The sequence below is a fragment of the Brachycentrus maculatus genome, unplaced genomic scaffold (assembly GCF_059751285.1).
Source record: "Brachycentrus maculatus isolate JH-2025_06_01 unplaced genomic scaffold, ASM5975128v1 h1tg000528l, whole genome shotgun sequence".
Lineage (NCBI taxonomy): Eukaryota > Metazoa > Arthropoda > Insecta > Trichoptera > Brachycentridae > Brachycentrus > Brachycentrus maculatus.
Genome location: NW_028281274.1, coordinates 185,562 through 199,832, shown reverse-complemented (window position 1 = coordinate 199,832; position 14,271 = coordinate 185,562). Strand labels below are relative to the sequence as shown.

The 14,271-nt window shown below is 28.3% G+C and overlaps 1 protein-coding gene across 4 annotated transcripts in view; it reads right to left on the bottom strand.

Moving 5' to 3' along the window:
- Positions 1 to 14,271, bottom strand: part of LOC148301693 (glycine receptor subunit alpha-2-like) — a 102,179-nt gene that overhangs the window by 67,846 nt on the left and 20,062 nt on the right. For all 4 annotated transcript variants that reach the window (XM_088272851.1, XM_088272849.1, XM_088272850.1 and 1 more), the window contains exon 2: positions 9,251 to 9,327. In XM_088272851.1, coding sequence (XP_088128977.1) covers positions 9,251 to 9,327 — 77 coding nt within the window. The remainder of the gene's footprint in view (positions 1 to 9,250; positions 9,328 to 14,271) is intronic.

The following is a 14,271-nucleotide window of genomic DNA, read 5'->3' as shown; positions in this document are numbered from 1 at the left end:
TTACATATAAAAGTAATAAAAAATTAAGGAGTGCTAAGAATAATTTTTTTGACCACATGACTGCTTTTACTATATGATATGCTATTACGATATTATGATATGAATTTCACTTGGTAAATACCACTGTTGCTTAAAATCTATCGTGACACGTGTTTCGATGCATTCCGCATCATTTTCAAACACCATATTTGAAAATGATGCGGAATGCATCGAAACACGTGTTACAATAGATTTTTAGAAAAAGTGGTATTTACTATTTGAAACAAAATCAATTGAAGAAAAAATATTACTAAAATTAAAAGTCTTCAATGCAATGTTTTAAATGTATTTAAATTGCGGCTATATAGAGGTATATTTCTACTAGACTTGTACCTTGACCTATATTTAAGCTGTACCGGAAGTTTCACTCGTAGGAAAGGGTTTTATGGTGGCAATTCCGGTGCAACCGGAAGCAGTGGACAGTGAACATTTGTTATGAGGTTCTTTACTGTTCCCTGTGTACCGAATGATTGATGTTTTTCTATGTATGCAATATTCCATACACCCATTTATGAAAACTTTTTTGAAAAATTTTTATTTACAGTATTTGTTGATAAATCCGAATGGTACGGAAGCGAAAAATTAAATTGTCTAAAGCAGGATCAAATCAGAGAGAAAGCCGTTGAAATGCTTTCTCTCAGACGAATGTGTGGGAAAATCGATGTATGGCAGGATAAAAAATGAAGATATTAGAAAAAACGTAAGACTGAACTCGGGATGGTTGCAGAGATTAAAAATAGTTATTTAAGATAGTATGGACATACGGCGCAAATGGATGACGAGATTATGTCTAAGAAAGTATATTTGGAAAATGTGAACGGGAGAACGTAACGAGGATAGTCAAAAAAGACTTGGCACAACCAGATCAATCAGATCCTAAAATCTGGTTGTGTCAAAAGTCTAGGACTAGATGTATGGTCTCGTGGAGAGTGATCAAGGGGAAAATAAATCTCTCTAAAAATAAAATAAAAATAAAAAATAAAAAAAATCTGTCAATACCTTTATATGGTATCAAACGTTTTGATCAATATCACTAGTCTGTTTTTGGTTGGTTGCTTCCAACCAACCAAAAATATCTTCATATTGCTTTTTAGCAATAAGTCCGCTAATGTATTTATTTATTTTTTCTGCACATGAAGTTTAAATAAAAAAAATAAAAAGAAACATTATTAAAATGAGAAATGATTTATTTAAGTTTAAAATAAACGTCTCCACATAACGAATATAAACCTAATTTATTTACTGTAAAGGCGATTAAATCATTAAAAACGTGTTCTTCAAATAAAGCTGAAAATGTAGACAAATTTATTTCAATGCGGAAAGCTTAATTAGATGCAAACAATAGAAATTATATTTATATTAGTTTTGTTGTAAAAAACGTATGTTATTATTATTTTACTATTTTAATACTGACGCATAAATAAATCAAGTCTTGTTTCTGTATACCCAATGCAGGGATTTCTTGTATTCATGATTAAATTTGCATTAAATAAAACAAAACATTTGTCAAAACAAAATACTATATTTGTAATGAAAAAACGAGGAAATGTTTATTTGTTTCGCTTTTATTAATGTTTTATTAATATATTTACTCATTATTTATTATGTGGATGCATACATTGTGTACGTTGTACGCTGGGTGCGGTATGGCTCTAGTAAACGTTGATGTTTGACGTAAAAATTTGTCGCGGAAAGTCAACGCCGATAAAAATAATATGCTGATTAGTTTTACTGTTGTTGAACATGCAAACTTTCTTCGAAACCAGACCCGAAACCCGGTTGCAAATTGAAATCTCAATCACTCTCGACTTATAAGTGATATAATAATGATAACGTCGTTTGGTTGAAGTAGAAAATATAAATAATGGGATTCTATAATTTATATTTGAAGCACTAACTTAGTAATTTTCAATTTTATAATTAAAATGTAACTTTGTTTTTAAATCATTATAAATATTTTATTATAGCTTAATAATAATGTCAACCGGTTTCGAAGCTAACCACTATTAATAAATAGAAGCCTGATTAATACTAAAACACTATCTACTTAACGAAATTCAAAATATTTTGACGGTTAGGCAATGGACCTTGGGTAGGTCTCATGTAGCTTGATAAAGAAACGTTTAGCTTCGAAACCGGTAGACATTATAATGAATTAATTCAACCATATCCGCTCCCTAGGTGGAGCATATGGAGTCCACAAACTGTCTCCAGGCTCTTCTGTCGGCGGCCAGCTCCCTTGCATCCTCCCAAGTCAGATCCGCGTCCCGAAGTTCTGACGAGAACTGCCGACGAATTGCCAGCAGTGACATTATCATTAACTTTTAATCAAATATTTATAGTGATTTTAAAACAATATTACATTTCAATTCTATAATGGGATTCTGTTTGATTTTTATATTTATTTATTATTTTTTAATTAATATTAAAATATTGTAATTTAAAAACAATAATGAGTTACAATAATGTACCCTCACTGAGTTTTCCCGTGCCCTCGGCACATTATAAGATACTTATTTAGAAAACTATATTAAACAAAACTGTTTATGACACGCAATCAAATACGTCATGATTCGATCTATTTCAGATTATCTACCCACCTCTATTATTAATTAGTAAATAGGTATTTTATATCCGTTACTACATTTAACTTAATGGAAGCATGATTTAAAAAAATTCTTGCAAAGTAATCAATGTTCTTTGACCAAAAGAGTTATGTGTTAGGTTTTGTTTAATGTGTTTCTGTGTTTTGGATCTCGTAGTTCTATCAACGTTTCCATAAAGTTTATTAATTGCAATTTGTGTTTTACTACGAGGTGCTTTCTTGTCTAATGTAAGAGTAATTCTTCAATGCATATTTAAGGATCGTTTAAACATATAGTTGTTTGACTGTCATGAATTGTATTTTTTTGTTTATTTGGTTTGTGAGAGTCCGTCTCGAAACTTAAAATATTATTTTCATTATTTAAAAAAAAAAAATAAACGTAATAAAGGTTCCTGTTCTTCTAATCCTTATTAACTAATGGTGCATAGAGCACTCCATCGTACTGACGCAGTGTTATCTTTATCGTTACTTACATGAAGGCAATGTGATCAATCTTGCGCTAGGTACCAGAAATATTACATAAATAATTATTAAAGAATATTTATTTTGACCCCCTCCTGGGAATCGAACCCTGGGTAGCTAAACGTGCAAACCATTTGACTACGGAGGCGGAGTGTGTACTAACTTTTTCATATTTTTACATCTGAATTTGCATTTTATTTCGTTTTAATGATATTATATAAATTAAAGTGTAAATGAACGAGATCTGATCCTTTGATCAGTCTTTGATTTGACAATTTATAAATATAAAATTATCCGCTTATAGCGTAATTTTTTAAAGTATTTTTAATCAAGCTCGGTAAAGCCTTATTTAGACATTTCCCATAAAAATAGAGAATGGTAAAAATTTATATTCATAACACATGCACTTCTACTTTCAGCAAAAAAAATGGATTATTTTTAATATAACTATACGTTTTTATTTATTTTCATGAACAAATATTTTTGTGGAGTTTTGATATGAAATAATCAAATTACCGTACTCAGGTTTAAAAATTATTTAGGTTGAAAATGATTTATTTATTTTCATAAAGAAATATTTTTGTGGCGTTTTGATACGAAATAATCAAATTACCGTACTCAGTTTTTAAAAATTATTTAGGTTGAATAAGAAAGTAGTTCTAGTAATTGGTTATTTCAAGAAATTTATAAGGAAAAGCATGAAAAATAAATTGAATTAATTATTACAAAAATTAGTTCCGAGAATGTCTCATGTAAAATCGGGATATTAACTCACATTGATAGGGTTTTTTCATGTTTGCAACAAATGAACGGTTGAAGGGAAATTTTATTGGACCGGGTTAAGTCGAAATCTTTGTTCGTTTGAAAACGTCGTGGCTCGGGAGCTTATACTTCGGCCATTGTTATAATAACCGCTCGGGACACGCCAAGTTCCGTGCGGTCACAAGGAAAACCGGGGAGAATGTCGCGTGACGTTCTTCAAGGTCGGGAGAACATAAAGCTGCAGTAGGCTGAAAACGAAAACCGCAAAAAAATCCGCCCTTAAAACCGAGGCTCCGCGCAAAAAAACGCGCAGTAGACACAATAAAAATCTCTGAAATCCCTCCCCCTTTTGCTGAATAGCCTTCTCGCAAATTTGAAGCGCCCGAAGCCAGCTTATAACAATTTCTATGGCGATAAAGACTGGCGCGTTTTTCAAATTTTCTAACGAGGTCGACGGATCATTTATTTATTGAAGGACTTATTGTGTTTCCATACACGACAAATGGTAGACGCAAGGATTATTAGGTACAAGGGATGACGTTTTGCCTTGAGCGCCTACGTTATTGATGGTCTACTGTCAAAATGCTTTAACGGAAGGACCGTTATTAGTATTTTCCTCGGTGGGTGAAATATTGAAGTATTCACGATAACGCGTGGGAACTGTATCTATACATTGATAGTTTACGCATAAATAGAAATCAGAAATCAAACATTTTCAGGAGATATCTCCAATATAATTTTGTATCATATATTTTTTTCACTAGTTGAACGAAGTGGATGTTTTGGGTGAGTGTTTGTTAGTGTGGGTTGCGGGTTCAACATCCGATAACTATTTTAAAAAAGAACGGGTTAAAGTTTAATGAAATAAACTTGAAGAAGTATACGCACACGAAACATTAAAATAAATGATTACTGAGAGAATTATTCTGATTTTTTTACTGACTTATAAGAGCGTTATGTGAACTTCTGTCCATAGCTTCTTTTAAACTTCTTGATGTGACAAGATTTTTGTTTCCTCCTTTATTTATTACTGATATAAATTCAGAGCACTTATCAATATCTATATACATACTCAATATTATCGTTCTTACTGCAACTCTGTTATTAATGCCGATTTATTTTTACTTTTATGAAAAGCACTACTCATCTACTCATTTAAAACAGCTACATAAATCATAAATCTTGACTACCATTATAAGTAATTTTTTTGTTGGATGTTTTTCCCAACCCACCCTAATCACCTAGTCTCGCTCATACTAACTTATTATTGTTCCCCAAACTCAAAAAAGCTTGGAAAGGAAGAAGGTTAGAGATGATTACCGAGATTAAGGCAAATGCGACAAATGAGATGAAGGATATCACAAAAGAAGCGTTCCTGGAATGGAAACATCGTTGGGATAAGTGTGTGCGTCGAGGAAGTTAATAATTTAAAGGAGACCCATACATGTAACTCTTAAATTACTACATTTTGTTTTATGACGTCAGTCTACGTGTTAATTGAACAGGTCAGATATAAAAATATATATGTATAAATAACAGAACAATTAAATTAATTGAAGGTAACAGAGCAAATAAACCTGTTTACATTAAAGTAGCTAATTATGTATGGAATATTCTGATATCGTATGTTAGGATTAAGGTATGGATTTAGCACGCACTGCGACATATTCGTCAAAATCAAAACTAGCAGCGTTATTTTTACACTCACTTCGCTACTCGGAGCTAAGATGATAGATTGCTGGTATGGAAATAAGGGTAATTTATTTGAAATTGCATCATTACGTTTATGCTTTGTGAAAATCAATGCCGACAATCATAAATCACAAAGAAACTGCCAATTTTTTTAAACAATTTTTTGACCCGGAAGTAGATTATTCAAAAACCAACTAATTTTAACTTTTCGTTATTTCAAAGAATATAACTTGAGTTTTAGGACTAAGCAAAAAAGTATTTGAAGTCAATGGATTTTTATCACAAAAACACAACTTTCGACTGGTATTTGAGCATGGTTAGAAATTTCAAACCTTTGTAAAGTTTTTGATTAATAATATTTACATATTTTGTTGTTGTGTCACACGGTATAATATTCATTGACAGATTAAAACATAAAAAAAATACTAAGCGTTAGTAGAAATTGAAACGGGTAAAACTGGATAACTAATTTAAACTTTTCGTTATTTCAAAGAATATAACTTGAGTTTTAGGACTAAGCAAAAAAGTATTTGATTGAAGTCAATGGATTTTTATCACAAAAACACAACTTTTGACTGGTATTTGAGCATGGTTAGAAATTTCAAACCTTTCTAAAGTTTTTGGTTAATAATATTTAGATATTTTGATATTTAGAAATTGTGTTAACAATTTCTAAATATCTAAATATTTAGAAAATAATACTTAGCAAAAAATTGATCTGATGGTGCACTTTTGGGTGTGGACAGGTTTAAAAAAAAATTATGCGATAAATATGTTTCCTTTGGAAATCAATAAATTTAAAAACTATTGTATCTTTGTATTTTTAAAACGCTAAATACAATTTAATTAATTGATTTGGCAGTCACTTTGTAGTAATATCAATCCATTTTTAATTTAAGTTTTACTGAGTATATACCACTATTTCTTAAAATCTACCGTGGCACGTGTTTCGATGCATTCCGTATCATTTTTATCGGTGTTTGAAAGTAAAAGTGGTATTTACTTAGTAAAACTTAAATTAAAAATAAAACAGCTGATTTTACAGGTTTATATAAATTAAATTACATGATGTTGATAAATCATGTAATTTAATTAGAAGTCACGATTAACATATTAAATAAACATCCATTTCTATAATAAAAAAATATAAAGTCACACTTACTTTTATCATAAGGTTTATGTGATTATTATTAAAAAACATAATTTAAATTTACTAAATATGAATTAAATTTTTTCAGAAAAAATATATAAAATCATATTTTCCAACCCTTGCCTTGTTGTGTTTACAAGAAGTTTGATATATTATAACATTTTGACAATTTCGTCAATTCGGAAGGGCATGTGGGAACCAGTCTGATGATGTCGGTAACGATGAAACGCGGTCACTGGTCAGATAAAATATTTGTAATTTGTTTTAAACAGTTATTATTTTATTATAATAAACATTGAAATCATCAGTTATGTATTTTTTCTCTGGCTCTAGAATCGAACCTGAGACCTGATATAAAATAACAGCCGAATCTGCTAATTATTACTCTACGTAGGCGGAAAAAATGTAAACAAAAGAGTAATTGACATTCAAAGGTATTTATTAACGTTGAATTGATTTACCAAAAGTTTCAACAAAATGTTCAAAAGCTAATTCACCGTAACAGAACTGCAAAAAAGTTTTGAAAAAACATTTCTAAAAAAGTCGTTAAGGCATTGTTTAAGTGTTCTGTCCATTACGGTTGGAAAAACCATTTTCATCGTAAGGTTGAGTTCCGTTTGCGAATAACATTGTCGCTTATTAACTCTGCAAGACCTTTGGCATTTTCGAAGCGTGTATGGGCATTTTTTATTTTCTAAATTAGCATTTAAACACATCGAATGAAAGGTGAGAGAATATATGCGGCACTGCGTTATTCCGGGCACGCAAAACAGAAATATATCCTCTTTTGTATTTCCGTATAAGGAAATCCGATCCATGATATATAACTTAAAATAATGTTTTAAGTACAACGAAGGTAAAAAAAAAACAGTATAAGTACATATAAATAATCATAAATCTTTAAAATCAGCTGTATTTACAACAGTTTTGATTGATTTGTTTCACACAAAGTTTAAATGTACTAATTTTTGCACGATAATGGTCTATACAACAGTTTTTAAAACTGCGTAGAAATAAAAAAAAAATCGTTTTTACGTAGATATTTTTTATTCAAACTAGTGGTTGCGTTGGCAACTTTGCAATAAAAATACATATATCAATAAATGTTACATAAATAAATAAATTTTATTCATATTAAAATATGTCTGTATTTTTAAGGAGGCAAGAAAACTGGGAGCCGACAGAAGGTTCGAGAGGTGATTTTTTTCCATCAGGATTTTGTGGTCTCCATATGCTTTAAATAGGAAAACAAATGTTGTTTGAAAAACTCTAATAAAACCGAGAATATAAACAATAATAATGTTTACTTTTAATACATAAAAATAACACTCAATGAGTATATGACATAGTTTATTTTATTATTCAAAGAACTTTCTTTTTTAATTAATATTTTAAGGTTTCACAATAAACACAATTTATTAACTTTTACGATTAAAATAAGTAAACAGTATCTTATTTATTATTCCACCTTCGTAGTGTAGTAGTCAACGCGTTTGGCTACCGTGGTGGAAGTCCTGGGTCTAATCCCAGAACGTCAAAATAAATTAAAATGATTTTTTACTCTAATACTTATTTAATAGCACCCAGGGCATGATCACCTTTCTTTCACTATCAAGATAACACTGCTTATATAAGATGCAGTGCCATATGCACCATTGGGTACAGATAAGGGGAAGAAAATAAGATGAAATTATTAACATAAATTATGTAATGTGTTATTGGCAAATTTTTATTTATTATTATTATTTCGTCTTGCATGAAGGGCGCCTGTAATACGGCAATCTAAGTGTCAGTGAGGTAAACTGATTGCGGTAAAAAAACTTCAGGCGCACGCACCACTGGCCATGTCATACTGCTATTTGTACATACACATGTATTATAAATTATTCGGACCATTATTTGATATAACGCGTTTCCGAGTACCAAAAAAAGGCATTCATTAGCCTTTACCTTAAAGAACGTTAAAATGAATCCGCTAGGATTTTAGGAAAGTAATAGAATTTAATGAAAAATAATAACTTTCAAAACCTCTATTTTAAGAGTATTCAATTAATGTTATGTTTCTCTTATCTTCATTAATAAAAAAGTTTATATTTTCTTCATGTTTGTTTAAAATCAGTTTTTTTCTTCTTATTATAAAATGATTTCAACTCTTTGGTGGGTGAAATGATTTCATTCTTGTTAAGGTCAAGCATTCGTTAAGTCACAACTTTATTTTCTCTAAATCCAGGTAACATTTAGCGTAAATGTTTTTTTTTCTTAAATCATCGTTTTTGCATTGAAAAATTTTTTTTCCTTCGAATTGATTATATGAAAAGAAAAGAGTTATTGAAAGGTAATGAGTTAAAAAATAAGTTTATTCTTAAAAACAAAAAAATCCATTTCACATTTGAAAAAAAAGAGCGAACAAAAAGACGACCAGCCCTGATCATTTAAGCCTTTACTCTCTAAGCATTATGTGGGAGAAATTTTAAAAAGTAGGTACATATAATATTTTAGCTTTAAAAAAAACAATACATAAATGTAATTTTTAAGCTTACCTGGTGGTATATTTTTATTATAATCTGGATCTAAGGTAAATCCACTGCTATCAGATATGTTTGGAGAACACTGGACACTGAAAAGAGGAGAACTTCGATTAGATGTGATGTATCTACAATTATTTTATATTTTTTCCCATTACTTCTACGTTCATTTAAAGGTTGCAAGTGAATTGAATTGAAGTATTTTAAAATAAATTATGGAGAAATTTAAATATGCTCGTTACATACCAAAAATACTTGTTTCATGAAAAAATTATTCAGGTAGCCATATATAGATTTGTTAGAATAATAATACAGCTTTTTATATTTATTATTATTTACCAAACACAGGATTATTCACCCTACTGTTGAATTATCAATATATTTTAAAGGTGTCCAATAAGGACCTTTATTATACTGCAGTGTACATTTGTAGTGTTAAAATCACCTTACCTTATAGTGGAAGTATTTCACATAAATAGGAAGTTTAATGAAACGAGGGTATGATATTTTTTATTTAAATCAGAATAAGGATTAATTGTTTTGTTAACATTGTGGGTCATCAATTTCAATAAATATGCAATAAATTTCTTTTGACAAATACACATTTATATCTAAACTATAAACCGAGAAGAAATTTCATTTAATAGCGTGTTATACGGTATAATATTCATTGACAGTTTAAAACATAAAAAAATACTAGGCGTTAGTAGAAATTGAAACAGGTAAAATTAACTGGATTGCTATTAATATCTCTACATGAATCATTTTAATTCTTTGCTATTTATTTTAGAATGACGCAATGAATTAAATAACGTCAGTAAAATAAACATAAGTCAAAACAAAAATATGAATTTATGGTTCCTGCTCTAGAAACTACACTAATAGCTACATTTAATGCTTTCATTTACATAAATGCTAAGGGTTTATGGAAATGTTTTTTAATGCTAATATTATTCTGTTTTAGATGGATGACGGTCAATCACATATGTGAGTTATGAAATCATAGTGCAGAAGTGTTAATATTTTAACCCTTGTCGTCATTTAACCCTCTCCCACATTAATTCCTAGCTTGAGATCTTAAAATAGCTAAGTTCTTGAAAAATGTGCTGGCAAATTCTTTAAAAAAGTTTTTATCTTTCAATTTTTTTCACAAGAAATTAGTTTATAATTTCCTATATCAAAATGCCACTACAGGGGCTGTAGAAAGAAAACTCGTTTGCAAACGATGTAACAAAGAACCATTGTGGCTAAAGTGTTTTTAAGATTTTCATTCACGCAAATAACATCTGTTTATTTCTAATATCATTATCATTTGTTCAATAAATTGTTACATTATTCATATTTATTTGACTGTTGAATTTGACAGATTGTTTTTGTAATATTATGTAAAACAAAAAAATACATTTTTTACCTTTAAATATATTTTATCATCGTTCATTAACATTATCATAAAAATGTTAACATCCCATATTATGCTCCCTAAAATACAAATTAGTCTCATATGACGCCCATTTGAAATTTTTAATAGATAAAATATTAACTTACATAAAATATTAACTTGCCCAAAAAATATTAACATACATAAACTCAACACTAGACATGTTTTAAAATCAAAGATAAAAAAACATGTAAGAGCGGTTTAACCGGATACAATATAAACTTCCTTGGTTTTTGAATAAATAAAACATAAAACAAAAATAACCATTACATTTATTTCCAGTGTTTTCCATATACATTACCAAAAACAGCCCAACAAAGGAGTTGTAATCAATATTTTTATTAATGTCTGAAGAAAAATAAAGAAGGTATTGTGAAAGGGGAAAAGAAGTCAAGGCATTTACAGACCTGACATTGGCTTGTTTGAGTAAAGATTTAAGTAAGGATAAGTCTATTAATGAAGGACACAATATATATATATATATATATATATATATATATATATATATATATATATATATATATATATATATATATATATATATATATATATATATATATATATATACAAGAGAAAGAAGAAAGAAGAAGAACATATATATTTGTGTGTGCGTGTGTGTGTGTGTGTGTGTGTGTGTAGTTAAGGGTTTTAATTATTGATTGAGTATTATCAAATTAAAATTTGGTTTAGATCTAGTAACACTTAGATTTCTTTTATTCATTCAATGGCAATCTTTGAATTCTTATCTACCCATTATACTACATCAAAACTTTACTACTAGTCAATGGAGGTCACGTGCGGAGTCCGTATTACAAAAATACAAAGGTACCATAAACATAAACAATATTTCTTACTAGTAATATAAACAAAAAGAAACAGGATTACATGCATAAATTTATGACAGACGTTTACAAAATTGATTTCTCATAAAAAGGAGTATCACATAATACGAACCGAGAATTTTCAGAGCATCGTAACTAGATATTCAATAAAATTTCCATCACGTCATTCCTGGTCGTCTATTCCAAACGAAAGACAACGCGTTAACTGCGTTGTGTAGATAACTTTAATATTACTTTGATTCTATAGAAAACGTTAGTTTTATTTTTATTTAAATAAAACCAACTGGATGTGGATAATGGAATCAGGAGAAGTAGTAGTAGTAGTAAAAATGATGTAAATCTGATAATTAAAATTACACCTGTTAATAACAATAATAAAGAGAAAATGATTTTACTTGACTATCGTAATATTGAAAGAAATTGCAGTTTAATTATTATATTTTGCATCGAAATAGAGATATATTTAGTATGTTTTAATTATAGGGGATCTATTATTTATTGCGGCTATAAATCTTATTCTGTAAGTGTCGTACTCGTTAGGTTTGTACGCCAGTAATAATAAATCTAAAAATAACGTTAACAGTCACTTCCAAATGTGAATTTATATGAATATATATATATATATATATATATATATATATATATATATATATATATATATATATATATATATATATATATATATATATATATATATACAATATATTTATAAATGTATATGTATATATATTTATGTAAATATATATATATATATATATATATATATATATATATATATATATATATATATATATTTAATATATATATATATATATATATATATATATATATATATATATATATATATATATATATATATATATATATATATATATATATATATATATATATATATATATATATATATATATATATATATATAATATATTTATATATTTATATATATATATATATATATATATATATATATATATATATATATATATATATATATATATATATATTATATATTTATATATTATATATATATATATATATATATATATATATATATATATATATATATATATATATATATATATATATATATATATATATTATATATGATGAAAGCTACAACAAAATATGTTTTTCGACATCCCCTTGTAAAAAAAATACCATAGTATTTTAGGAATTTGAGATTATGAAATTTTAGGTTAAGGCTAAAATAATTTTATAATATTAAAGCTAATGTATTTTTTTTATAGTCCTGGAATCATAACGATGTTGCAAAATAAGAACTTAATAATAAAAAACCCCTGGAATAAGTTTAAGGCTATGTTTTCTGCATAATCAAGATATCAATAAACGTTTATTTTCTTCATTGAATCAAATCGATTTAATGAAGATAAATAAAAACGATAACTTTATAAAATGGTGATCAACTATCAAAGTATACCTAAGGGGGTAGTACTATTTAAAGCAAGACACTGTTTTTACCCTTTTCAACTCATTCATTACCATCGATATATTTCTCAAATTATTTCTTGATGGCGATCATATGTATATTTTCTTGAATTAATTAATGCAAAATAAATAATGAACAATACAACTTAACTTTTTTTCCAGAAGAGCCGTATTTATTCAGTCATAAAATGTTACATTTAAATGATATGCGTTTAGCATTTAGAGCTTTCGAGCATTCATAATGGGAATAGTATAAAAAGCTGTCTCGAAAGCTTTCTGATTAGACGTTGGCGGTGACCTAGTGCCAGTTAATTCACGCTGTTAATTGCCCTACGTTATTATGCGCACGATTCTCCCTCACGTGAGTTTCTTATGCGCAACGTAACTCATTTCATCAAACATTAACCAACCACTCAAGATATTCTTAAACCACGTAAACTTATAAGTGTAATATGTTAAATACTACTTTTCTTGAATGTGAAATTATAAATATAATTATTCTTTGGTGCAGACAAGTAATGTCAGCACAGGGATGTCCAAAACACGGCGTGCGACGTGTATTTAAAATTTCTTATTAAATCTTAATATATTATACTTATGTAGGTCTTCATAATCAGAACGAGTCACACACGTACTACGTCTGGCAACCACTAATATTAAAGTTCATATTATTTGTTGACATCTCATCAGAGATGAAGAAGAATATGGAAGTCTGGGAATTTACGGGGCTGACGACCGTCATATGCTGGTTTAAGTGATCACATTACACACGTGTAACATTCACCAATTCTATCCATTATTGACAACCACACTACTCAAATTCTTGGAAGTTCTATATATATGAACCGATTTCGAAACGTTGTTTTTGAATCACTAGAACTTCACTAGAGACATCTGTTGGTGTGATGAAAAGAAGCTATTTATTAAGTCCCAGACTTCCATATTCTTCTTCATCTTTGATGAAATGTCATAAGATAATATGAAAAATAACTCCTATAATTGGAGATAATCCAGATTTGTGAACAAGTATTTGGACTCATTCAAAATGTTTTAAATATTATAGTTTAAATAAATCTCTTTAAGATAAAGTAATAAGGAACTAAACAATTTATTACATTGTATTAATAAGATATCTGTATTTGTATTTTTCTTTAAAAATATAAAGTATTTGTTTCGGTAACCCTAAAATCTATTTAGTTATTTGGATTGACCTAGGATCGTATCTTGTTTTGACAGGCCTGAATTATCGGCTAATACTGACAATATTTATTAAGGGTTGAAAGTCAGACAAATAATAAAGTTATTCATTT